At 45.3% G+C, this 26,342-nt stretch overlaps 2 protein-coding genes across 2 annotated transcripts in view; one reads left to right on the top strand and one right to left on the bottom strand.

The window, feature by feature from the left end:
• Window positions 1-704: 704 nt before the first annotated feature.
• LOC144485504 (uncharacterized) overlaps window positions 705-26,342 on the bottom strand; it is an 86,483-nt gene continuing 60,845 nt past the window's right edge. The window contains exons 6-8 of the mRNA XM_078203648.1: window positions 23,517-24,071; window positions 12,857-13,916; window positions 705-1,983 (exon numbers count right to left, since the gene is read on the bottom strand). Coding sequence (XP_078059774.1) covers window positions 842-1,983; window positions 12,857-13,916; window positions 23,517-24,071 — 2,757 coding nt within the window. The 3' untranslated portion in view covers window positions 705-841. The remainder of the gene's footprint in view (window positions 1,984-12,856; window positions 13,917-23,516; window positions 24,072-26,342) is intronic.
• Window positions 7,298-26,342, top strand: part of LOC144485505 (uncharacterized) — a 51,805-nt gene continuing 32,760 nt past the window's right edge. The window contains exons 1-2 of the mRNA XM_078203649.1: window positions 7,298-7,641; window positions 7,894-8,016. Of these exons, the coding sequence (XP_078059775.1) occupies window positions 7,298-7,641; window positions 7,894-8,016 (467 nt within the window). The remainder of the gene's footprint in view (window positions 7,642-7,893; window positions 8,017-26,342) is intronic.

Raw genomic sequence — 26,342 nt, 5'->3', positions numbered from 1 at the left:
GATGATCGCAACAGACACCTCCAGGCGCTGAAAGATGCCCTCATAAAGAACAGGATATGGCGCTCAACTCATCGATCGACAGTTCCGACGTGCCACAGCGATAAACCGCACCGACCTCCTCAGAAGACAAACACGGGACATGGTGGACAGAATACCCTTTGTCGTCCAGTACTTCCCCGGAGTGGAGAAGCTACGGCATCTCCTCTGGAGCCTTCAACATGTCATTGATGAAGACGAAGGTTTGTGACAAATCCCCACATTAACATGGTCAATTCCCCCATATTTCTGTGCTTGTGTCTCCAATTGGGCCCCCAGACTGCCATCATTTCCATCCACTAATGGAAATGTTCATATATTTGGCATGGTGTGACACCCCTATGGCTGTAAAATGGTAGATCCTCTGGCTCAGTATGAGCTGTGACTTGGTGGATGGGCTATGAATGTGATATAAATACAGCCTTACAGATGATGCATTTCGTCCAAGTCAACTTGACAGTCAAATGATGAGGGCTGAATGGACTCCCCGAACTCTCTCGTTGCATATTGTTCTTATTGAATGGGATCATACCTATCCAAGCAGTGTAAAAAAAAGGAAACAACAGGAAACAAGTAGCCAGAGTCAATCTTGGTCCAGAGAAAGCTCACTTCAAAAGCAACTAACTTGTGTTAATATTAAAAACATTTGCCACATATTGTTTGACACAAAACTGATTCAGTTTAATTTTATCCAGAACATTAACACCTATTACCGAGCTGCAGTTTATGAACACCAGCAGAATAGGACCCTAATGAATGTTGTTCAGTCCTGGGTGTGATTAACAGCAAACTCTAACTCCTGCCTTCACTTATGAATTTGCTGATGCGTCAGCAGGTTGGATTTCCGAGTGAATCCCTTCCCACACTTGGAGCAGGTGAATGGTTTCTCCCCAGTGTGAACTCGCTGGTGTTCAATTAGTATCGACGATCGACTGAACCCAGTCCCACATTGAGAGCACATGAATGGCCTCTCGTCAGTGTGAACACGTTGGTGGGACCTCAGATCTCCAGAACGTTTGTAGCACTTCCCACAGTCTGGGCATTTGAAAGGTCTCTCCTCAGTGTGAACCCGCTGGTGAGCCATGAGTTGGGAGGACTGAGTGAATCCCTTCCCACAATTGGAGCAGGTGAACGGTCTCTCCCCAGTGTGAATTCGCTGGTGTTCAGTGAGATGGGATGATTGCCTGAATCCAATTGCACAGTGAGAGCATCTGAACGGTCTCTTGTCAGTGTGAACATGCTGATGGGATTTCAGTTCTCCAGAACTTTTATAGTAATTCCCACAGTCGAGGCACTTGAAAGGTCTCTCTCCAGAGTGAACCCGCTGGTGCACCATGAGTTGGGATGACCGACTAAATCCCTTCCCACACTCCGTGCAGGTGAATGGCCTTTTCCCAGTGTGAATTCGCTGGTGTTCAGTGAGTTGAGATGATTGCCTGAACCCAGTCCCGCAGTGAGAGCACCTGAACGGTCTCTCCTCAGTGTGAACACGTTGGTGGTACGTCAGTTCCCAAGAACTTTTATAGCCCTTTCCACATTCTGCACAGTAAAAAGGTCTTTCCTCAGTGTGAACTTGCTGATGGCGTGTCAGTTCCCGGGAACTTTTAAAGCACTTCCCACATGCAGGACATTTAAAAGGTCTCTTGTCAGTGTGAACTCGCTGGTGTGATAGCAGGTTGCTTGTGTGAATGAATCCCTTCCCACACAGGGAGCAGGTGAATGGCCTCTCCCCGGTGTGAACTCTCTGGTGTACCAGCAGATTGGATGACTGAGTGAATCCCTTCCCACATTTGGAGCAGGTGAATGGTCTCTCTCCAGTGTGAACTTGCCGGTGTCTCAGCAGGTTGAACGACTGAGTGAATCCTTTCCCACACACAGAGCAGGTGAACGGCCTCTCCCCAGCATGAACTCGCTGGTGAATTTCCAGTTCAGATGGGGAATAGAATCCTTCCTCGCAGTCCCCACATTTCAACGGCTTCTCTTCAGTGTGACTGCACTTGTCGTTCGTGGGGTCAGATGATTCATACACAGAACACGTGTACAGATTCTCCCCACTGCAATCGATGCTTTTTTCTTCCATGTTCAAAATCCAATAATGGTACAATGGTTACAATAAATTGGGCGACTCCATCAGATCCTGATGTGATGTTCGCTTTGTGTTTCCTGACTGCAAATCCTCCTCTTCTAAAACCCTGTGAAATTGATTTAAATGGAAAAAAGGCAGTGAGACAGAACCCACAGAAACTCAAAGGCAGGTTGTGAAATTGAGCTGAATGGATCTGGTCATTTGTGGGGCCGGCAGTAGGAAAAAGTGACCATGGAAACTGCCGGATTGTCATTGGGCGGCATGGTGGCACAGTGATCAGCACTGCTACCTCACAGCGCCAGGGACCCAGGTTCAATTCGCGGCTTGGGTCACTGTCTGTGTGGAGTTTGCACGTTCTCCCAGAGTTTGCGTGGGTTTCCTCCGGGCACTCCGGTTTCCTTCCACAGTCCGAAAGACATGCTGGTTAGGTGCATTGACCCAAACAGGTGCTGGATTGTGGCAACTAGGGGAATTTCACAGCAACTTCATTGATGTGTTAATGTAAGCCTACTTGTGACTAATAAATAAACTTTTAACTTTAAAAAAACCCAACTGATTCACTAACGTCCTTCAGGGAAGGAAACCTGCTACCTGGTCAGGGGTGACACAAGACTCTGGACAATCTGGGAGAAGAGATCGAGGGGGAAGAGGCAGAGAGACAGAAGTAGGAGAGGGTGAGACAGAATTGGGCAGCACAGGAAAAAAGGAATTTCAAATATTTCAAACTCCCACAACCTCCACCACCTCGATGGAGCAATGAAGCAGGCGTATGGGAACACCATCATCTCCAAGTTCCTTTTCAACTCACACACCATCCTGACGTGTCTGACATCCAGTACTGGATGAACAGAAACTTCCCCCAATTGAATATTAAGAACAAAGCCGTTGTCTTCAGTCCTCACAACAGACTCCACTCTCTCTCCGTGGCAACTGTCTGAGGCTGAACCAGACTTCTCACAACCTCAGTGTCCTGGCTCATCCCAAACTGAGCTTCCAGCCACATATCCTCATCATCACCCAGAATGCCTATTTCCACCTCAGTAACATCGCCCGAGTCTCAAATCATCTTGTTCAGAAACTCTCATCCATTCCTTTGTTACCTCTGGACTTAACTATCCCAGAGCACTCTTTGCTGGCCTCCCACATTCAGCCTCCCTGCAATCCTGAGGTCATCCAAAACTCTGCTGTCTGTGTAATTATTCAAGACTTGTTCACCCATCACCCCTGTGCTCACTGACCTATAAAGGTTCCTGTTTAAGAACCACTAACATTTTAAAACTCCCGTTCTTGTTTCCAAATTTCTCCATGACTGCGACCACTCCTCCCTCTGTAATATCCTTCAGTCACACAATTCTCCATCATCGATGCTCTCCCCTAATTCCAGCCTCTCTTCAGTGTGAACATATTGATGGGATGTCAGTTCTTGGGAACTTTTATAGCACTTCCCACAGTCTGGGCATTTAAAAGGTCTCTTGTCAGTGTGAACTCGCTGTTGTGTCACGGATAATGATGACTGAGTGAATCGTTTCCCATATACAGAGCAGGTGAATGACCTCTCCCCGGAGTGAACCTGCTGGTGTTTCAACAGATTGTTTGACTCATTGAATCCCAACCCACACTCAGAGCCGGTTCACAGCCTCTCCCTTGTGTGACTGCGTCGCTGAGTCTCCAGTTTAGACGGTAACTGAAGCCCTTCTCACAGTCCTCATGTTTCCACAGTTTTCCCCGGTGTGATAGTGTCTCGACAGGTTAGATGATTGGTTGAAGCCTCATCCACACATAGAACATATGTACGGTTTTTCCCCACTGTGAACAGTGCTTTTTCCTTCAATGTTCAAAATCCCATAATTTGGACAACTCCATCTGATGTGAATGTTTGGTTTGAGTTTCCTGACTACATATCCTCCTCTTTCAATATCCCATGAAATTAATTTAAAACAGAGAAAAGGGAGTGAGAGAGTGCCCACAAAAACACAAAGGCAGGTTATGAAATTGAGCTGAATGAATCTGGTAATCTGTGGGGCCGACACGAGGAAAAAGTGACCATGGAAGCTCCTGGATTGTCATAAAAACCCAACTGGTTCACTAATGTCCTTTAGGGAAGGGGACTTACCACCCAGTCTGGGCCTACACAAGACTCTGGCCTCTATGCGAGGGGAGAGAGGTGAAAGACGCAGGAACAAAGGAGGTGATTTTCTACTTTGAATTCTAGAACTCTGACAAAATTCTCCAAACCTTCAACTTCCGCACCAAGGAGGACCAGGTGTATGCGAACAGCATAATCTCCAAATTCCCCTCCAACTCACACACTGTCCTGCCCTGTCGGATATCCAGTACGGAATGAACAGCAATGTGCTCCATTTAACTATTGGGAAGAAGAAAACCATTGTTTCTCTTCAGTCCCCGCTACAAACTCCACTCCCAAACTACTGACTCCATTCTTCTCCCTGACAACTGTCTGAGACTGAACCGGACTGTTCCCAGCCTCAATAACAGCTTTCACTCTAAACTGAGCTCCTGACCTCATATCTGCATCATCACCAAGACTGCCAATTTCCATCTCAGTAACATTATCTGACTCTGTCCTTGATTCTGCTCATCTGCAGCTGGAACTCTCATCAATTTCTTCGATAACTCCAGACTTAACTATCCGAATGCATTCCCAGCCTCCTACATTCAATCGCCCTGAAGTCTTAAAGTCATCCAAATCTCTGCTGGCCATGTGCTTACTCACACCAAGTCTTGTTCACTCATCACCCCCGAGCTCACTGCCTGCAAAGGCACTTAGTGTATAACACTTCTTTGAAATGCCCTGGGAAAGTCTATGACATGGAAGACATATAAATACAGATTGTTATTATTGACATGTATCATCGTTCCTTCATCATCACTGGGTGAATAACCTGTAACTCTTACCTAACGAATTGTGGGAGCATCTTCACCACATGGACTGCAACGGTTCAAGAAGGTCAAACACCATCTTGCCCACAGGTACCTGGGGATGGGGAATGTTTGGGCTGGTCTTGTTAGTGAAAGGACACAGTCTATTTATTTATTAGCATCACAAGTAGGCTTACTTTCACACTGCATTAAAGTTACTGTGAAAACCCCATAGTCGCCACACAAGTTTATAAAATTATGAGGTGCATAGATAAGGTAACAGTTGGAAGCTTTTTCCCTGGGCAAAAATGACAATCATAAAGAGAGCACAATTCAACGTAAGAGGGGAAATGTTCAGTTGAGACATGAGGGGGAAGTTTTTTACACAGTGGGTGGTGGGGGCCTGGAATGCACTGCCAAGCGAGGTGGTCAAGGCAGATACATTAGCAACATTTAAAACTTAGCTGGATTGGCACATCAACAGACAGGGTATAGAGGGATATAAGCGGTTGGTTTAGATAGGACAACGTGATGGGCGCAGGCTTGTGGGCCGAAGGGCCTGTTCCTGTGCTGCACTGTTCTTTGTTCTTTATCCCCTATCCACACCATCGGGAACAGTGCGCAGGCGCAGTACCGAACATGGTATGGAGCATGCGCGATGTTAGTGATGGCGAAGGGCCGATGGAGTCGGCGGGTGAACGGGGAGGGTTTCTAAATACCTGCTGAAAGCCTCAAACCGCGAATACGGACCTGCAGGTTCCGCGTTTGCAGCTCCGGTTTGTTCTCCCGGGGCGAAGAGCCCGGTTAACAGCCGCCATCTTAGTTCAGCGGAGGGCAGAGCGCATGCGCTGGCGTCTTGGTGACGCACTTGTGACACAGCAGAGAGTGGACGGGATTCAGGATTTCTGTTTTTAACTGGGTCCTAGTGCCCGAGGCCGCATAAAAGGTTCAGAGACACTGGTCAGAACTTTCTGGTTCAGTTCGGAAGGTTCCCTTTGGTTTTGTTGATGCTTTGGTTGTTGATTTTTGTCTTTCAGTTCGTTTGGACCATATGATTGGAGGGAATAAGAAAGGAAAGGATGTTCCATCCGAACTAGAATTGTCTGTTTTGAATTTCTATCCTGTATTTACACTGATAACTTCTGTAAACTCCTTTTGCAGGGAATTAGGATGGGAGGATTGACAGGTGGGAAACTTAAATCAAACATCACATTGAGATCTGACAGTCATTCGATTCATCAGGACCTGAATATCAATGTGGAAGGAGAAATGTTTATTTGTTCTGTCTGTGGGAAAAGATTTCAGACATTAATGCGGAGAAGTGTGAGGTAATTCACTTTGGTAGGAATAACAGATGTGTTGAGTATAGGGCTAACGGGAGGACTTTGAATAGTGTGGAGGAGCAGAGGGATCTAGGTGTATGTGTGCATAGATCCCTGAAAGTTGGGAATCAAGTAGATAAGGTTGTTAAGAAGGCATATGGTGTCTTGGCGTTTATTGGTAGGGGGATTGAATTTAGGAGTCGTAGCGTTATGTTGCAACTGTACACAACTCTGGTGCGGCCGCACTTGGAGTACTGTGTGCAGTTCTGGTCCCCACATTACAGGAAGGATGTGGAGGCTTTGGAGAGGGTGCAGAGGAGGTTTACCAGGATGTTGCCTGGTATGGAGGGGAGATCCTATGAGGAGAGGCTGAGGGATTTGGGATTGTTTTCGCTGGAAAGGCGGCGGCTAAGAGGGGATCTTATTGAAACATATAAGATGATTAGAGGTTTAGATAGGGTGGATAGTGATAGCCTTTTTCCTCTGATGGAGAAATCCAGCACGAGGGGGCATGGCTTTAAATTGAGGGGGGGTAGTTATAGAACCGATGTCAGGGGTAGGTTCTTTACCCAGAGGGTGGTGAGGGATTGGAATGCCCTGCCAGCATCAGTAGTAAATGCGCCTAGTTTGGGGGCGTTTAAGAGATCCGTAGATAGGTTCATGGACGAAAAGAAATTGGTTTAGGTTGGAGGGTCACAGTTTTTTTTTTAACTGGTCGGTGCAACATCGTGGGCCGAAGGGCCTGTTCTGCGCTGTAATGTTCTATGTTCTATGTTCTATTAGTGTGATTGGAAAAGCACCGAGACACACACACACCCGAGTGAAGGTGTTCCAGTGAACTGACTGGAAAGAGCTTTAACCAGTTACACACCCTGAAAAAACATCACACCATTCACATTGGGGAGAAACTGTACACGTGTGTGTGTGGATGAGCTTTCAACTGATCATCAACCTGGAGAGGCACATCGGCACCATGGAGAAACCATGGAAATGTGAGGATTGTGGGAAGGGATTCAAATGGCCGTCCCAGCTGGAAATCCATCAGCGCACTCACACTGGGGAGAGGCCATTCACCTGCTCCATGTGTGGCAAGGGATTCAGAGAGTCATCCAACCTGCTGCAACACCAGCGAGTTCACACTGACCTGAGACCTTTTAAATGTCCAGACTGCGGGAAGTGCTATAAAAGTTCTGGGGACCTGATGTCCCATCAACGTGTTCACACTGACCAGAGGCCATTCAAGTGCTCTCACTGTGGGACTGGGTTCAGGAAATCATCTGAATTCACTGTACACCAGCGCACTCACACTGGGGAGAGGCCGTTCACCTGCTCCATGTGTGGGAAGGGGTTCATTAATTCATCCAACCTGCTGAGACACCAGCGCACTCACTCTGATGCAAGAACTGTTAAATGTCCTGACTGTGAGGAGAGCTTTAAAAACAGTGATAATCTGCTGAGACATCGACGCACTCACACTGGAGAGAGGCCATTCACCTGCTCTGAGTGTGGGAAGGGATTCACTTGATCAGCCGCACTGCTGACACACCGGCGAGTTCACAGCGGAGAGAGGCCATTCACCTGCTCCGAGTGTGGGAAAAGATTTACTTGTTCATCTCATCTATTGAAACACCAGCGCACTCACACTGTGGAGAGACCATTCACCTGCTCCATGTGTGGGAAGGGATTCACTCAGTCTTCTAACCTGCTGGCACACCAGCAAATTCACAAGTGAGTGCAGAGGTTGGAGTTCTCTGTTATTGCTGCTGTTGATCACATTGAGGACTAAAGATGTGGATTAAACCTGAGGTGTGTAAGAAATGTGTCCCAGCTGCTCTTCCATGGTTCAGAGCTCCTAGGCATGGAACAGAAGCTCCTTTACAACTGTGTTTAGAGTCAGGAAGAACAACAGTGAATGCTGGAAACGTGCTGTCAGATCAGAGATTGGTGTAAAACTGGGATCTGTTCCTGAGTGAGAGTGAAACAGCAGGTTTAAGTTTCCTGTCTGGAACTGATTGTGGTAATTATGGTAATCATAGAATCCCTACAATGCAGAAGGAGGCCATTTGGCCCATCGAGTTTGCACCGACTCTCTGTCAGAGCATCTTACCCAGACACACCCCTCCCCGCCCTAGCCCCATAACCCCACGCAGTTACCCACTTCTCCTCCCAACCTTAACATCTTGGGACATTTATGGGGCAATTTAGCATTGGTCAATCTGCCTAACCTGTACATCTTTGCACTGTGGGAGGCAACCAGGGAGCATTTACATGGAGATGGTGCTTCTACCCAGAGTGTAATGGTAATGCTGCTGCACTTTGATACGACTGCTCAGACATTAGCCTGTGTCAGCTCTTATTGATACTGAATAAAATCTAACCACTGTCACCAATAAGGGGTATCACTGGGAATCATTTCAGAGTTTGGGGAAAGAGAATAAAGGGCTAATGGACACCCCGAATCCCAATTCTATAGAATAAAAGGATGTTCACAATGCTCTGGGCCCAAATGGTTTCTCTCCAGCTCCTCTGCACCCTGTTACTGTGACTCCTCACTTTGGGAACATGGACTGAACCCCAGGGGTTCCGTCACCATCTGCCCCAATTGCCCCGTCTCCTGCCCCGATTGGCTGGAGGCCCATTTCCCAGTCAGTCCTCCAGCACCTTCCTGTCCCTCTATCAGTGCAACGCCCAGGGCAGTTTCCCAATTGAGGCTCAGGCCCTGTTATTCTCAGCTAAATTCAGCTCTCAACTCCGTCACCTGGCTGTCTCTAACATGAGCAACAGAGAGAGAAAGCTGCCCCAGGCTGAAATGGGAACTTGAAACTTGTGGCTCCAAACAAACTCTTCAACATTTGTGCATTCAATACCTGTTTTTGTATGAGGTTGTTATTTTGACATTGAGGCACTGGAGGCGAAGAATAACTTTCCCTTTCTAACTTTGTATTGTCTATTGTATCAGCCACGGCGCAGTGGATCCACACGCTTCCACAAGAAACTACCAAGGGTCATGAACAAAGCCCAGTCCATCTCACAAACCAGCCTCCCATCCATTGCCTCTGTCTACACTTCCTGCTGCTTTGGAAAAACAGCCAGCATAATCAAGGACCCTATACAGCCCAGACATTCTCTCTTCCACCTTCTTCCATTGGGAAAAAGATACAAAAGTCTGAGGACACGTACCAACTGACTTCCCTGCTGCCGTCAGACTTTTGAATGGACCTACCTCATATTAAGTTGATCTTTCTCTACATTCTAGCTGTGACTGTAACACTACATTCTGCACTCTCTCCTTTCCTTCTCTATGAACGGTATGCTTTGTATAGCGTGCAAGAAACAATACTTTTTACTGTATACTAATACATGTGATGATAATAAATCAAATCTTCACTCTGAATCAGAAGATTGTTCTTTCAAATCCCAGTCCATTGACCTGAGGCCAACATTCAAAGTGCCAGCACTGAGGGAGTGCTGCATTATTAGAGCTGCTGCCTTTAGGATGAGATGCGAATCCAAATACCCCATCTGCCCCTTCAAGGACATAGATGTTACCATGGGTATGATTTCGAAGAAGAGCAGGGGGGCTATCCCCAGAGTCCTGACCAATATTTATCAATCAACATCGCTACAAACAGATCATCTGCTCATTATCATGTTGCTGCTTTTGGGATCTTGCTGTGTACACATTAGCTGCCACATTTCCTGCATTACAACAATGACCACACTTCAAAGCTGCTTCATTGGTTGGAAAGTGCATTGGGACATCCTGTGGTCCTGAACGATGCTAAATGCAAGTTTTTAAATTTCAGATTTGTGTTCCCTGATCTTGATATCTGAATTCTAATTGACTTCAGCCACCCCCAACTTGCCATTTAACAAATTCACCTTGGATCGAAGAATATTTTAACCAATTAAGGCAACAGCAGGAATCTACGGTGGGTAAATTTTAAAAATAAGTTTATTCGACAAGAAGTGTTTACTTCAAACATTGGCTTTTACAGCTTGATGTGGGTGATCAGTCTGTCGAAGGTTAACCCTCTCTGGCTCCTTCTTTGACAGGAATTCTTGTGGATGTCAACCTCAGAAGTCTGGTTCCTTCTTTGAAAATAATTTACCTGGAACTCGACCCTGTGAATATTCAGTACTTGGCTGGCAGGGAAGATGTTGGGAATCTCTACTTTTATCCCCAAAGTGACCATTACCTGACATCAGGGTTGGGCTGATTGTGACATGACACTTGGTCAATTTGGTGACCAGATTAATTTAACCGGATCCCCAATTACTGACACCACCTTCTCTCATTATCTCAGACAGGAATACAATTGCACAGTTTCATACTAACCCTTTATCTGATTCTATACAATCAGGTGTTCAGACAATTTCAAATTCTGAGACAAATCAGAGCTTGAAGGTCTCTCTTACCAGTACATTTATCATCATTGCACATTCTTCACATACACAGCAATTCAAATGATATGTTTTTACAGCAAATAAAACTCAGCCTTTTACTATAAGACTACTTGTGACACTAATAGATAAACAAAAATGACATTCTTTATTGATTTATTAACCGTAACTCAATTAAATCTCACTACTTCTCCAGTTATTTGTTACTGAATGCGAGCTAATTAATACAGTAATCTTTAATTAATAAACTTGGTTACTACAAGATAGACTGGTTCAAAAAGACAGTTTGTCGAAAGATAACAGCTTTCTTCCTTACTAATCCTGACCAGACTGAACAATGAACCTTATTCTTTAGTTGGACTTTGGCAGAATATGATATCCTGCAGCTTATCAAAATTATAAAATAATTTCTTTCTTTAAACAACTTCTGCCGGCTCTGCGGTTTCTGGAAACATTTCAGGTTATTCAGTGTTAATATTTTAAAATAAAGATCTAGCCTTTATATAATTGTCTATTACACTGAGTCACTGATGATAGCTTATTCAAGGTTCATTACTGAATAATCATATGTTACATATAAAATCAATTTGTAGCTAATAAAGCCAGTGACAGAAGGTGAACAGACTGTTAGAAGCCACATGTTTTGAGTATAAAATGGTTTCCTTGACCTTGTTACTTATAGCAGTGAATGTGATATGAAAGTGATTGAATTTTAAAACTAAATTTGATGACTCAGGCCTGCAGTTTCCTCCATTACAACAGTCACTACAATTCACAGAACTTCATTCACTGTATAATGCTTCAGGACAAAGGCAAAGATAGATAGAGAAACAAGGTGGTGAAAGGTTATCAGGGGGAGGTGGGAATGTGGAGTTGAGGTTTCAATTAGATCAGCCATGATCGTGTTGAATGGCAGAACAGGCTCCTGATTCACATGTTCATCTGACACCCGGTGGTTGTGAGAGGTGCTCGAGAAATGCAATTTTTTTTTGTTTCCCCACAATGTTGGATAATTACACTCAGCCCCCGCATCAAAATCATTGTTAAAGGTTGAGTCTAAATTTGACACATTTTGAATGCTGGGGTGGTTTTCTCCAAAGAGAAGACGAAGAAGTGATCTGATGGAAGTCTTTAAGATTATGAAGGGGTTCAATAATCCAACGGGGATTTAATGAGAAACCTCTTTACCAGCGAGTGGTGAGACTGTGGAACTCACTACCACAGCGAGTGGTGAGACTGTGGAACTCACTATCACAGCGAGTGGTGAGACTGTGGAACTCACTATCACAGTGAGTGGCGAGAATGTGGAACTCACTATCACAGCGAGTGGTGAGACTGTGGAACTCACTATCACAGCGAGTGGTGAGACTGTGGAACTCACTATCACAGCGAGTGGTGAGACTGTGGAACTCACTATCACAGCGAGTGGTGAGAATGTGGAACTCACTATCACAGCGAGTGGTGAGACTGTGGAACTCACTATCACAGCGAGTGGTGAGAATGTGGAACTCACTATCACAGCGAGTGGTGAGAATGCGGAACTCACTACCACAGTGAGTGGTTGAGGTGAACAGCATGAATACATTGAAGGGGAAGCTCGATACATACATGAGGGAGAAAGGAATAGAAGGATATGCTGATGGGGGGAGATGAAGAGGGGTGGGTGGAAACTTATGTGGAGCATAAATAGTGATGTAGACTGATTGAGCCGACTGGCCTGGCCCTGTGCTGTAGACTCAATGGAACAGAGACAAATGTATTTTAGATCTACCTGGAGTGCTATTAAAAGCACTATTTACTATCCAAGATAAAATAAATGTCCTTCATCAGCTTTTGTGGATCATTTCAGTAGAAATGTGCTCTCCCAGGCTCAAAGTGCATCAACCCACTGGAATCAACATTGAGAGACCAGCCAGTCCAGCAGAAAGAAACTTCACCAAAATGGTTCAGTCCTGGACATGACGAACAGCAGCAATAACAGCAGAATCCAACCCCTGTCATCATTTGTGAACTTGCTGGTGTCTCAGCAGCTGTGATGACCGAGTGAATCCCTTCCCGCACACAGAGCAGGTAAATGGTTTCTTCCCAGTGTGAACTCGTTGGTGTGCCCACAGGTTGGATGAATTACTGAATCCCTTCCCACACTGAGAGCAGGTGAATGGTCTCTCTCCGGTGTGAACTCGCTGGTGTGTCTGCAGGTGGGATGACTGAGTAAATGCTTTCCAACAATCAGAGCAAGTGAATGGTCTCTCCCCAGTGTGCACTCGTCGGTGTTTCTGCAGATTGGATGCATCTGGGAATCCCTTCCCACAATCGGGGCAGGTGAACGGTCTCTCCCCAGTGTGAACTCGCTGGTGTATCAACAGATGCGATGAATCAGTGAATCGCCTCCCACATTCGGGGCAGGTGAATGGCCTCTCCCCAGTGTGAATTCGCTGGTGCATCAACAGATGGGATGAGCGACTAAATCCCTTCCCACAGATAGAGCAGGTGAATGGTTTCTCTCCAGTGTGAACCCGTTGGTGCATCAGCAGACTGAATGAATCACTGAATCTCATCCCACACATTGAGCAGGGGAATGGTCTCTCTCTGGTATGAACCCTCTGGTGCATCAGCAGGTTGGATGAATCAGTAAATCCCTTCCCACACTCGGAGCAGGCGAACGGCCTCTCCCCAGTGTGAACTCGCTGGTGCCTCAGCAGGTTGGATGAATCACTGAATGCCTTCCCACACTCAGAGCAGCTGAATGGTCTCTCCCCAGTGTGAATGCGCTCGTGTGACTGGAGGTGGGATAACTGAGTGAATTCCTTCCCGCACTCCGAGCAGGTGAACCGCCTCTCCCTGGTGTGAACTCGCTGGTGCATCAACAGGTTGGATGAATCACTGAATCCCTTTCCACAATCGGAGCAGGTGAATGGCCTCTCCCCAGTGTGAACTCGCTTGTGTGTCTGCAGGTGGGATGAACTTGTGAATCCTTTCCCACACTCAGGGCAGGTGAATGGCCTCTCCCCTGTGTGAACTCGTTTGTGTGTCTGCAGGGAGGATGAATGAGCGAATCCCTTCCCACACTCCAAGCAAGTGAACGGCCTCTCCCCAGTGTGACTGCGTCGATGAGTTTCCAGCTGATATGGGAAATTGAATCCTTTACCACAGTCTCCACATTTCCATGGTTTCTCCATGGTGTAGGTGTCCATGTGTCTCTCCCAGTTTGACAGTCAGTTGAAGCCTTGTCCATACATAAAAAACCTGAATAGTGACTAGTGATGTCTTTTCAAGCTGTGTAACTGGTTGAAGCTTTATTCCACAGTCAGTGCACAGGAACACCCACTCATGTCTGTGTCTCCACGTTTTCCAATCACACTTATGGTTGAAATCTCTTGAAGCAGACAGAACAGAGAAATATTTCTCTTTATAGATTCCAAAGGCTGATGTTGTTCAGGTCCCGATTTATCAAGTTAATCTGGCAGATCACCACAAGTATTTGTTTTGAGAAGTCCAATTCTGATATTCTGTAAAATGAGTTCCAAAATTCATCACTGTCAGTGCAACTTAGAAATTCAGAAAAGACAATTCTAGTTTTTATAGAAAATTCTTTACTTTCTCCCGCCATTCTTACCCTGCATCTAATACACATCATAGAACAACACTCGACATATCCCTATATTAATTTACTGTCTCCTTAATATCAGCTATCTCCTGGGGATCCACCCCTTTAATTGTGACCATTACGAATATAGACCATCCTTTTAGCCAGACAAATAAATGTATTAAGCTGAGGGAGCTAAAGAATGTTAATGTCTTTAAAAGAGAAAGACTTGGGGCAACCTTACCAGAGTCTGCAGCCTCCCTGGATTCACTTCCTTTCCCTTCAGTTGCTGCAAGTCCCCAAAATCCCCCAGAATGAGAAAAGAAATGGAAAGGGGGAGAAAAGAAAGTGTTTCACTCACAGAGGTTGGAGAGACAGAAGAACGTTTCTGTCCACATGAAGCTCAATCTGCATTGTCACAAAGACAGCATTCTGATTGGCTGGAGGACCAGAGGGCTTCCGGTCCTCCAACTATTCTCATTGGTGAATGTCTCACGCGACATAATGGTGGGTGGGACCTCCTCCGTACATGCGCACCTTCCCTCTCCCCTGGACATGCGCATTCGGGGTCGCCTGCTTGCGTGGCGAATAGAGCGGTTTCCCCAGCGCCGTGGATTGTGGGTATGCGGCTGCCATTATTCAGCCGGTCTCCAAACTCCTGGGACTGGGGTGAAAATTCGTGGGTTTGGGTTTGGTACCTGTGGGTTATAACTGGATTTGATTGTGACGCCCCTTTCGCAAAAGAGTTTGTTAAATACAGCTGTAAAGATTTGGACAGTGGCACAGTGGTTAGCACCGCTGCCTCACAGCGCCAGGGACCCAGGTTCAATTCCGGCCTTGGGTGACTGTCTGTGGGGAGTTTGTACATTCTCTCTGTATCTGTGTGAGTGGCTGGGCTTACCCGTCTTGCCAGCGGTTGACATGAGCTGGCCATGTCAATGATGAACCTCATGCAGGAGGACACCAAGGCAGCCTCATGCAGGAGGACACCAAGGGCAGCCTCAAGGCTGGTTTGGCCCTTCTGGTTCCCCTCTCCCCCTGCTCCAATGGCACAGACATTTGGAAATATGTAACCAATGTCCAACTCCTCAGTGCCAAAAGATATTGCTGATTTTTAAAATTACTGCCTCTGAAAACTGGCATGGTTTGCAGAGATTAACAATTTAATGCACTTAACTGGACAGACTGGAAAATGCCCACATCTTTTCTCTGTCTAGTTAATCCACTCGAATGATCATCTGATGAGTCAGCTGACACTGTCCCATGCAGGGAGCCTTTTAAAGTGCTGGCCGTGACCTTGTTCTGGGTCACTGCCTGCAGTCTACAACACTAGACATCCCACTCTCCAACACTCATTGAGCAAAATGAAGGTCTACAACCCGCCCTTGCTGCTAATTGGTGACAATGAATGTATTATCAGGCACGAAGTGATGGCGGCACAGAAGTCGGAATGCTGCTGAATTCCGGATGTGGAATGTGCTGTCATAGAAATGAGAAGCAGGAGTAGGCCATTTGGCCTTTCAAACCTGCTCCACCATTCATTATAATCATGGCTAATCATCAAATTCAATGGGCTGATCATCGAATTCAATATCCTGATCCCACATAACTGCATTGTTCAGCTGTTGGAAGTTACCTCAAAACTGATTGCAAACGTTTATGTCTCTGATGTAAATCACCATTTAAAGTCAATAAGGCTGAGTGTAATTATTGAGCTCTGATGGGGGGTCATCTAGACTCAAAATGTTGGCTCTATTCTCTCTCCACAGAGGCTGTCAGACCTGCTGAGATCCCAGCATTTTCTGTTTTTGTTTCAGATTCCAGCAGCCACAGTAATTTGCTTTTATCTTAAGAGATTATTCCTCAAATTGAAATTGACAAAATAAATTGATATGAATGGCTGATTTGAACATCCAAAGGGAAAGTTTAAGGGAATAATCACATTGTCAGAACAAAAAGAAACTAACAACTAACAGCCAGGTGGTTCCCCAGTGTCAAAAACGATTTCTTTTTCACAATAATATTTCTACTTGAATTTGGGTTAATTTCGGAAAAAAAGTCAGAGAAAATTTGTGTTATTTTTAGGAAATAAAAGACCATCTAAAACAAAGATCTTGATAATGCCTGAAATCAAATATGATTATAATATATGAAATATGATATGGGGAAGTTTAGGAGTGAGAGGAGGAGAAATTTCTTCATGCAGAGAGTGGTGAACTTGTGGAATTCGCCAGCACAGAAGGCTGTGGAGGCCAAAACATTAGAAATATATCTGTTTACCTTCTGAGATATATTCAGACTCTAAAAGCCTCAAGGAGTTTGGGGAGATCAGTGGAGAATAATGTTGAGATCGGGGATCAGTCATGATCATCTTGAATTGCAGAACAGGATCGAAGGGCCAAATGACCTATCCTGCTCCGATTTTCTATGTTTCTGGAAGTCAACAAAACAAGAATCTCATCAGGACTGTTGTTAAAAATGGAAACGAGGAATTACACATCTTCAGCCTGATCAACCAACATAAATTATAAAAGTCTGTTCTGTTAAGTATATTTTTCCATTCGATATTGACAAGTATTTTTCTTTTAAATAAGCTTCCTTCAATTAGAACATAGAACATAGAACATTACAGCGCAGAACAGGCCCTTCGGCCCACGATGTTGCACCGACCAGTTAAAAAAAAAAAAACTGTGACCCTCCAACCTAAACCAATTTCTTTTCGTCCATGAACCTATCTACGGATCTCTTAAACGCCCCCAAACTAGGCGCATTTACTATATTGATTATATAAGATTCCTGAGATAGAATCCCTACAGTGCTGAAGGAGGCCATTTGGCCCATGGAACCTGCACCAACAACAATCCCACCCAGGCCTAACCTCATAACCCATTTACTCTGCTAATCCCCCTGACACTAAAGGTCAATGTAGAATAGCCAATCAACCTAACCCACACATCTTTGGAGTGTGAGGAAACCAGAGCACCTGGAGGAAACCCACACAGACATGGGGAGAACGTCTTATCCAGTGGTTAAAAGTCTTGTTTAAAGTAAAATAACAAAGAACAAAAGAACAAAGAACAGTACAGCACAGGAAACAGGCCCTTCGGCCCTCCAAGCCTGTGCCGCTCCTTGGTCCAACTAGACCAATCGTTTGTATCCCTCCATTCCCAGGCTGCTCATGTGACTATCCAGGTAAGTCTTAAACGATGTCAGCGTGCCTGCCTCCACCACCCTACTTGGCAGCGCATTCCAGGCCCCCACCACCCTCTGTGTAAAAAACGTCCCTCTGATGTCTGAGTTATACTTCGCCCCTCTCAGCTTGAGCCCGTGACCCCTCGTGATCGTCACCTCCGACCTGGGAAAAAGCTTCCCACTGTTCACCCTATCTATACCCTTCATAATCTTGTATACCTCTATTAGATCTCCCCTCATTCTCCGTCTTTCCAAGGAGAACAACCCCAGTCTACCCAATCTCTCCTCATAGCTAAGACCCTCCATACCAGGCAACATCCTGGTAAACCTTCTCTGCACTCTCTCCAATGCCTCCACGTCCTTCTGGTAGTGCGGCGACCAGAACTGGACGCAGTACTCCAAATGCGGCCTAACCAGCGTTCTATACAGCTGCATCATCAGACTCCAGCTTTTATACTCTATACCCCGTCCTATAAAGGCAAGCATACCATATGCCTTCTTCACCACCTTCTCCACCTGTGTTGCCACCTTCAAGGATTTGTGGACTTGCACACCTAGGTCCCTCTGTGTTTCTATACTCCTGATGACTCTGCCATTTATTGCATAACTCCTCCCTACATTATTTCTTCCAAAATGCATCACTTCGCATTTATCCGGATTAAATTCCATCTGCCACCTCTCCGCCCAATTTTCCAGCCTATCTATATCCTGCTGTATTGCCCGACAATGCTCTTCGCTATCCGCAATTCCAGCCATCTTTGTGTCATCCGCAAACTTGCTGATTACACCAGTTACACCTTCTTCCAAATCATTTATATATATCACAAATAGCAGAGGTCCCATTACAGAGCCCTGCGGAACACCACTGGTCACAGACCTCCAGCCGGAAAAAGACCCTTCGACCACTACCCTCTGTCTCCTATGGCCAAGCCAGTTCTCCACCCATCGAGCCACTTCTCCTTGTATCCCATGAGCCTTAACCTTCTTAACCAACCTGCCATGTGGGACTTTGTCAAATGCCTTACTGAAATCCATATAGACGACATCCACGGCCCTTCCTTCGTCAACCATTTTGGTCACTTCTTCAAAAAACACCACCAGGTTAGTGAGGCACGACCTCCCTCTTACAAAACCATGCTGTCTGTCACTAATGAGATTGTTCCGTTCTAAATGCGCATACATCCTGTCTCTAAGAATCCTCTCCAACAACTTCCCTACCACGGACGTCAAGCTCACCGGCCTATAATTTCCTGGGTTATCCCTGCTACCCTTCTTAAACAACGGGACCACATTCGCTATCCTCCAATCCTCAGGGACCTCACCCGTGTCCAAAGAAGCGACAAAGATTTCCGTCAGAGGCCCAGCAATTTCCTCTCTCGTCTCCCTGAGCAGTCGAGGATAGATGCCATCAGGCCCTGGGGCTTTGTCAGTTTTAATGTTCCCTAAAAAACCTAACACTTCCTCTCTCGTAATGGAGATTTTCTCTAACGGGTCAACACCTCCCTCCGAGACACTCCCGGTTAACACGCCCCTCTCCTTCGTGAATACCGATGCAAAGTATTCATTTAGGATCTCCCCTATTCCCTTGGGTTCTAAGCATAATTCCCCTCCTTTGTCCCTGAGAGGTCCGATTTTCTCCCTGACAACTCTTTTGTTCCTAACGTATGAATAGAATGCCTTAGGATTCTCCTTAATCCTGCCTGCCAAGAACATCTCGTGCCCTCTTTTTGCCCTTCTAACTCCCCGTTTGAGATCTTTCCTACTCTCTCTGTATTCCTCCAGAGCTCCATCTGTTTTCAGTTGCCTGGACTTAACGTACGCCTCCCTTTTCATTTTAATCAGATCCTCAATTTCCCTGGTTATCCACGGCTCTCGAATCCTACCTTTCCTATCTTTCCTTTTTACAGGCACATGCCTATCCTGCAGCCTTATCAATAGTTCCTTAAAAGACTCCCACATGCCAGACGCGGACTTACCCTCGAACATCCCCCCCAATCAACATCCACCAATTCCTGCCTAATCCGGCTATAGTCAGCCTTCCCCCAATTTAGCACCCTGCCCGTAGGACAGCACTCATCCTTGTCCATTACTATCCTAAAGTTAACAGAGTTGTGGTCACTATTTGCCACATGTTCCCCTACCGAAACTTTGACGACCTGACCGGGCTCATTTCCCAGAACTAGGTCCAGTATAGCCCCCTCTCTAGTCGGGCTATCTACATACTGTTCCAAAGAACCTTCCAGTACGCATTTTACAAATTCCTCCCCGTCCGGTCCCCCAGCTCTAAGCACTTTCCAGTCTGTGCCAGGGAAATTAAAGTCCCCCACTACAACAACCCTATTTTTTCTGCACCTATCCAGAATCTCCTGACATATCCTTTCCTCCACTTCCCGTGGGCTGTTGGGTGGTCTGTAGTACACCCCCAGCATAGTGACTGCACCCTTCCTGTTTCTGAGTTCCACCCACAGCGACTCAGTACATGACCCCTCTAAGTTGTCTCCCCTCTGCACCGCGGTAATATGCTCCTTAACTAATATCGCTACTCCCCCACCTTTTTTAGCCCCTCCTCTGTCTCGCCTAAAACACTGATACCCCGGAATATTCAGCTGCCAGTCCTGTCCTTCTTTTAACCAAGTTTCCGTCACCGCAACCACATCCAAATTCCGCACAAGCATTAAGGCCCTAAGTTCGTCTGTTTTACCCGTTACACTCCTCGCATTGAAGCAGATGCACTCCAGACCTCCAGGCCCAGTCAGGTCCTCCTCCTCCAGAGTGCTCCTCTTCTTAGCTAGCCTTGCCCTGGCCCCCAGCTCGACCCCAGCCTCAGTATTTACTGACCTCCTGTTTTGTTCCCCACCCCCCTGCCACACTAGTTTAAATCCTGCCGAAACACTCGAGCAAAACTCCCAGCCAGGATATTTGCTCCCTTCCAGTTAAGGTGTAACCCATCCTTTCTGTACAGTTGCCATCCTGACTTGAAGATTTCCCAGTTATCTATGAATTTAAAACCCTCCCTCTTGCACCAGTCCTTTAGCCACGCGTTCAACTGTAGAATCTCCCTGTTCCGAGCCTCACTTGCACTAGGCACCGGGAGCAGTCCAGAGATTGCTACCCTGGAGGTCTTACTTTTTAGCCTAGCACCCAACTCCCTGAATTTCTCTCGTATGACCCCCCTGCTCTTCCTACCTACATCATTTCCCCCAATGTGTACAATCACATCCGTTTGACTACCTTCCTTTTTAAATATGCTTCCTACCCTCTCGGTGACATCCAGTACCCCAGCACCAGGGAGGCAGACTACCATCCTGGATTCTCGTTCAGTCCCACAGAAGCGCCTGTCCATGCCTCTAACCATTGCGTCCCCCACAACTATCGCTCTCCTAAACCCCTTCTTTCCCTTCCGGACCCCTGAGCCTGTCTCCGTGGAGGCGATCTGGTCCTCGTGGCTTACCCCTGGAGGGTCATCCCCCTCCACAGAATCCAAAACAATATACCTATTGTGGAGGGGGACAACCACAGGGGATCCCTCCACAGACTGCTCACTCCCTTCCCTTCTCCCATCTGTTGCCCATCCCTTTCTCTTATGGGAGACTGCCACTGGGGTGCTTTCTGGCACATCACCCTTCTGACTATTACCCCTCCTAACCGTGACCCACGTGTCTTCCTTCCGAGACCCTGGTGTCACTACCTGACTATAACTTTTATCTATGACTCTCTCATTTTCCCTAACTAAACTGAGTTCATCGAGCCTCAGCTCCAGCTCCCTTACACGATCCTTCAGGAGATGCAGTTCCACACATCTGGCACAGATATGGACTTCCGGGAGGCAAGTTGTCTCCAGGAACTCCCACATCCCACACCGAATGCAGTATACTGGCCTCCCACTCATACCAGCCATGTCCTTTTTAGTTTTGGGGATAAAACAAAAAGGGGGTGTAACCAAAGAAAAACAAACAAACAACCTTCCTCGCCGAAGCCCTGTGAGCCAAAGCCCTTTTAGCTCTACTCTGTCCCCTGCTCACTCCGCTGCCCGCTAACGACGCTGCCCGCTCAAAGGTGCGGCCTACTTTTAAACCCTCCAAAATCTTCCCAGGCTGCTGCTGGGCCTATTTCCTGTTTAGAAAAAAAAACCTCCGATTTTTTTCACTAATTTAACTGAAAAATAATTAAATAAATTAGTGCACAAACAAGCTCCCTTACCCTCAGCCTGCTCCTGTGGAACAATGAGGGAGTTGTTTACAGGCATCGGTGAATTGGGCTGATTGCAGACAGAATGAGCAGGACAGTGAGAGAGAGCTGTGTCTGCACTGGCGCAGAGACAGGAATCCGATTGGAGGGTTGAAACATGGAGTTCCAGGATTTGGGAGGTGACAAGGACGTTCCAGGGGAAAAGACGATTAGAGATTGGGGCGGGAGTTTACAAGGATATTGGGAGTTAAGGGTTGGTTTCATTGGGGGAGGGTGCTGGTGATGATGGCAGAACTGAAGGACATAGGAATACCTGAAGGGAGAGAACCATGAACGATATCAGTGAAAATAGGGAAGTTGGGTGAGGAGCAGTTTAGTGGGAATAAGGTCGAGGGAGGAGGTGGGATTGCTGGAAAGATATACTCTGAGAGGATACAAGGAGAGATAGGAGAGAATTGAAACAAAGGATCAAATTCAGGGCTACAGCAAAGGGGGGTCATTAGAAAGAGTTTGGCTCAGTGGGCTAGGGGAAGGGAGGGAAGCAGTTGAGGCAGCTGATTACATTGTCTAAATCTTAATGACAAAGAAGCTCCATGAGCTCCTCACACTGGAGGTGAAGATGGAGGAGACAGAGGAAAGAGACCTTCAAAGGATCCAAATTGTGTTTGAGATATTAAAAAAGCTCAACACTCTTCATGTCGAACACAAACTGAATTTATTTTACATAACAATGTATAACTTAACATTTATAACTATGCTTTGTTTATTAACAGCAATACTGTGATAACTTTCCACACAAATATGAACATACAAATTAGGAGCAGGAGTAGGCCACTCGGCCCCTCTAGCCTGCTCCACCACTCAATAAGACCCTGGTTGATCTGATTGTAACCTCAAATCCACATTCCTTTTACCCCCTGTTAATCAAGAATCTATCCAGCTCTGCCTTCAAAATATTCAAAGACACTGCTTCCAATGCTTTTTGAGGAAGACCCAGAGACTCGCTGCCCTCTAAGAGAAAACATTTATTTCTCATCTTTGTGTCAACTGAGCAACATTTTATTTTTCAATAATGTATTCAATAATAAGTATTAGATTCGCTCACATGAGAAATCATCCTCTTTAAATCGATCCTGTCAAAATACCTCAGGAACTGAAAAAGATTTCAATCAAATTGCCTCTTACTCTTTTAAGCTCCAGCAGATACAAGCTCAGGCTACTCAGTCTTTCCTCATAAGACAATCTCCCATTTCTGGTATAGTCTAGTAGACCTTCTCTGAACTGCTTCTAACACATTTACATTCTTCTTTAAATAAGGAGACAAATACTTTAATCATATTCCAAATCGCCAGTGTTCTGTAAAGCAGAAGCATAAGCTCTGTTTTGTATTCAATTCCCCTCACAATGAACAATAACATTATGTTAACTTTCCCAATTACTTGCTGTACCCTTCTACTAGCTTTTTGTGACTCATGAACCAGGACACTCAGAATCCTCTGACGGGGAACTGAATTTCTCCTCACAGTCTCCACATTTACACGGTTTCTCCCTAATGTGACTGTGGATGTGAATGGTGCTGTCTCCTTCCATGTTCAAAATTCTCTGCTGTTAAGGTTACGATAAATTGTGCAGCTCCATCCAATCCTGATCTGATATTCTGTGTGAGTATCCTGACCCCAAATCCTCCTTCTAAGCCAATTATATTAACACCTATAACAGAGCTGGAGTTATTTTTCAATTCAGCAGAAACAGACCCAAATGAACATGGTTCAGTCTGAATATGATTAACTGCAAAATCCAATCACAATAGTTACTTGTGAATTTGCTGGTGTTTTCGCAGCCTGGATGAAGTAATGTATCCCTTCCCACACTGGGAGCAAGTGAATGGCCTCTCCCCAGTGTGAGTTCGCTGGTGATTTAGCAGTGTGCATGAGGTAATAAATCCCTTTCCACACACAGAGCAGGTGAATGGCCTCTCCCCAGTATGAATTCGCTGGTGTTTCAGCAGCATGGCTGAGGTAGTGAATCCCTTCCCACACTGGGAGCAGGTGAATGGCCTCTCCCCAGTGTGAACTCGTTGATGATTTAGCAGCGTGGATGACTGAGTGAATCCCTTCCCACACTGAGAGCAGATGAATGGCCTTTCCTCAGTATGAATTCGCTCGTGTATCGCTAGGTTGGATGACTGATTGAATTCCTTCCTACACACAGAACATGTGAACGGTCTCTCCCCTGTGTGAATTCGCTGGTGTTTCAGCAGATGGGATGAGGTAGTGAATCCCTTCCCACATTGAGAGCAGGTGAACGGTCTCTCCCCTGTGTGAATGCGTCGATGAGTTTCCAGGTGGGATGGGTAATCAAATCCCTTCCCACAATCCTCACATTTCCAAGCCATCTCCCTGTTGCGATTGCAATTATGTTCCGAAAGGCCAGATGATTGGGTGAAGTCTTGTCCACACACACAGAACACGTGTACAGTTTCTCTCCACTGTGAATGGTGCTTTTTCCTTCTATATTCAAAATACAATGATATTCAGGTTACAATAAATTGGTCGACTCAATCAGGTCTGAGATCACATTTGATTTCTGTTTACCAACTGCAAATCCCCCTCTCCTAAAATGCTGTGAAATTGATTTAAAACAGAAAAAAACTCATTTTCTTCTCATGCAACTGGCAAACATTATTTTATCTATGGAAAGAGACATAAAGTTAAAAGGCAAAAGCGATCGAAGGATATGGGGGTTTGGGCTATTATCATAATGAATAGAAGAGCAGGCTTGAAGGGCCAAATGGCCTACTCCTGATCCTATTTTCTATGTTTCTATGGAACTCAATGTCTATGAGGATGGTGGAACAGTAAACAAATGGTTTCAAAATGAGATTGGATCGGCACACAAAGGAAATGAACATGCTGCATTAATGGAGATATAGAGGGGAATGGGGCTGAGTGATCGCTCTGCAGAAAGTTGACATGGACTCAAGTTCCTTCTGAAGTGTGGAGTCTATGACTGGAAATGTATAACATCGCTGCAGTACCAGATTACAAGAATGGAAATAATAAATACATTATTTTACTGAAATATAAATATTAGACCTAATACGTACTATAAAACAACACTGGATATATCTCTTCTTGTGGCGTCCCAAGCCAACTGATAACTCTAAAATAAACACATTTCCAGACAATTCCAAGGATAAAATGAGTGAGGTTTCACTTTTTAAAATGTTTCATTGTAAAAGTCAAAATAAAAGCAACATAAATGAATCAGGCATTGACAGACAAATAGCATTTGAATAGATGGGATACTTTTTACTTCAATAAAACCAGTCTCCACAAAATCACCAGCAATTCCTCCCTTAGAATTCATGGCACTAATTTAATTTACTACAACTCTCTGTATTTCCCAGAGAGAAAAAACACAGGAGAATGGCACTCAGTCAAAATGCTCATTTGAAGAGTCGGGTACAGATATAATGTTCTAAATGGCCCGTATATATTTATACATTTGCATATTTAATGGATAATAAATGTGTGTAATATACAGCTCTCTGTTATGTGATTGGCGAGATAGGGATCAGTGAGGAAGAACTTTGTTTAGGCCCTGGAACTTGCTGCTGATGAGAGTGGTGCAACAAGAGATGATCAGCGATTTCAAAATGAAATTTGATGAACACTTGAAGGAAATAAACTTTCAGGGAAATGGGGATATCGAGGGGGTATGGAATTGACTGACTTTCTGTACAGAGGGTTGGTATTGACTTGAGTTGCCAAATAGATTCATTTTGTGCCACAATGACTCTGTGGCTGGAAATATAAAACAGCAACGCTGCTATATATTTCAAGACAAGAAATAATTATAATGAACTTCAGAGAATCATAAATGATTTTGTGTGTGCCATATGACCATACTATCTCTGTCCTCAGTTGATTTACTGTTCCTTTAAACGTCATCCATCTCTTGGGAAAACGTTATAATTGTGAACATTAGATAGGAGGCCATCCTATTAACCAGACAAATAAATGTGTCAAACTGAGAGCTAAAGGATGTCTTTGAGAGAAAAAGGAAAACTTCCCCCTCTGGCCAACATCTGTGAGTAAAACACTTTCTTTCTCCCCCTGGGAAATACAGAGAGTTGTGGGACTCTGTAACTGGAATTAGAGCCAAATATACTGAGGGGGAAATGTTTGTGATTTTGTGGAATCTGTTTTTATTGTTTGAGCTATTTAATGACAAAGTTATCATGCGCATTCAAATACAATTTGAATGTCATTGCATGATTCAGCAATGTTCAAAGAATCCCTAAAGTACAGGAGGTCATTTGGCCCATCGAGCCTGCACTGACATCAATCCCACCCAGGCCCTAATCCTTCAACTCCACGTACTACCCTGCTAATCCTCCTGATACTAAGGGCAATTTATCATGGCCAATCCACCTAACCCTCAGATCTTTGGAGTGTGGGAGGAAACCAGAACACCCTGAGGAAACCCACACAGACACAGGGAGAATGTGCAAACTCTACACAAGGCCAAATTTGTACCCGGGTCCCTGGTGCTGTGATGCAGCAGTGCTAAACACTGTGCCACTATGTTGCCCGTTTGATAATTTTAATTAGATTGTTACAGAAAAAGTTTTTAAAATGTGAAA

The sequence above is a fragment of the Mustelus asterias genome, unplaced genomic scaffold, assembly GCF_964213995.1.
Source record: "Mustelus asterias unplaced genomic scaffold, sMusAst1.hap1.1 HAP1_SCAFFOLD_196, whole genome shotgun sequence".
NCBI classification, from domain to species: Eukaryota; Metazoa; Chordata; class Chondrichthyes; order Carcharhiniformes; family Triakidae; genus Mustelus; species Mustelus asterias.
This window is presented reverse-complemented; position numbering and strand designations above follow the sequence as displayed.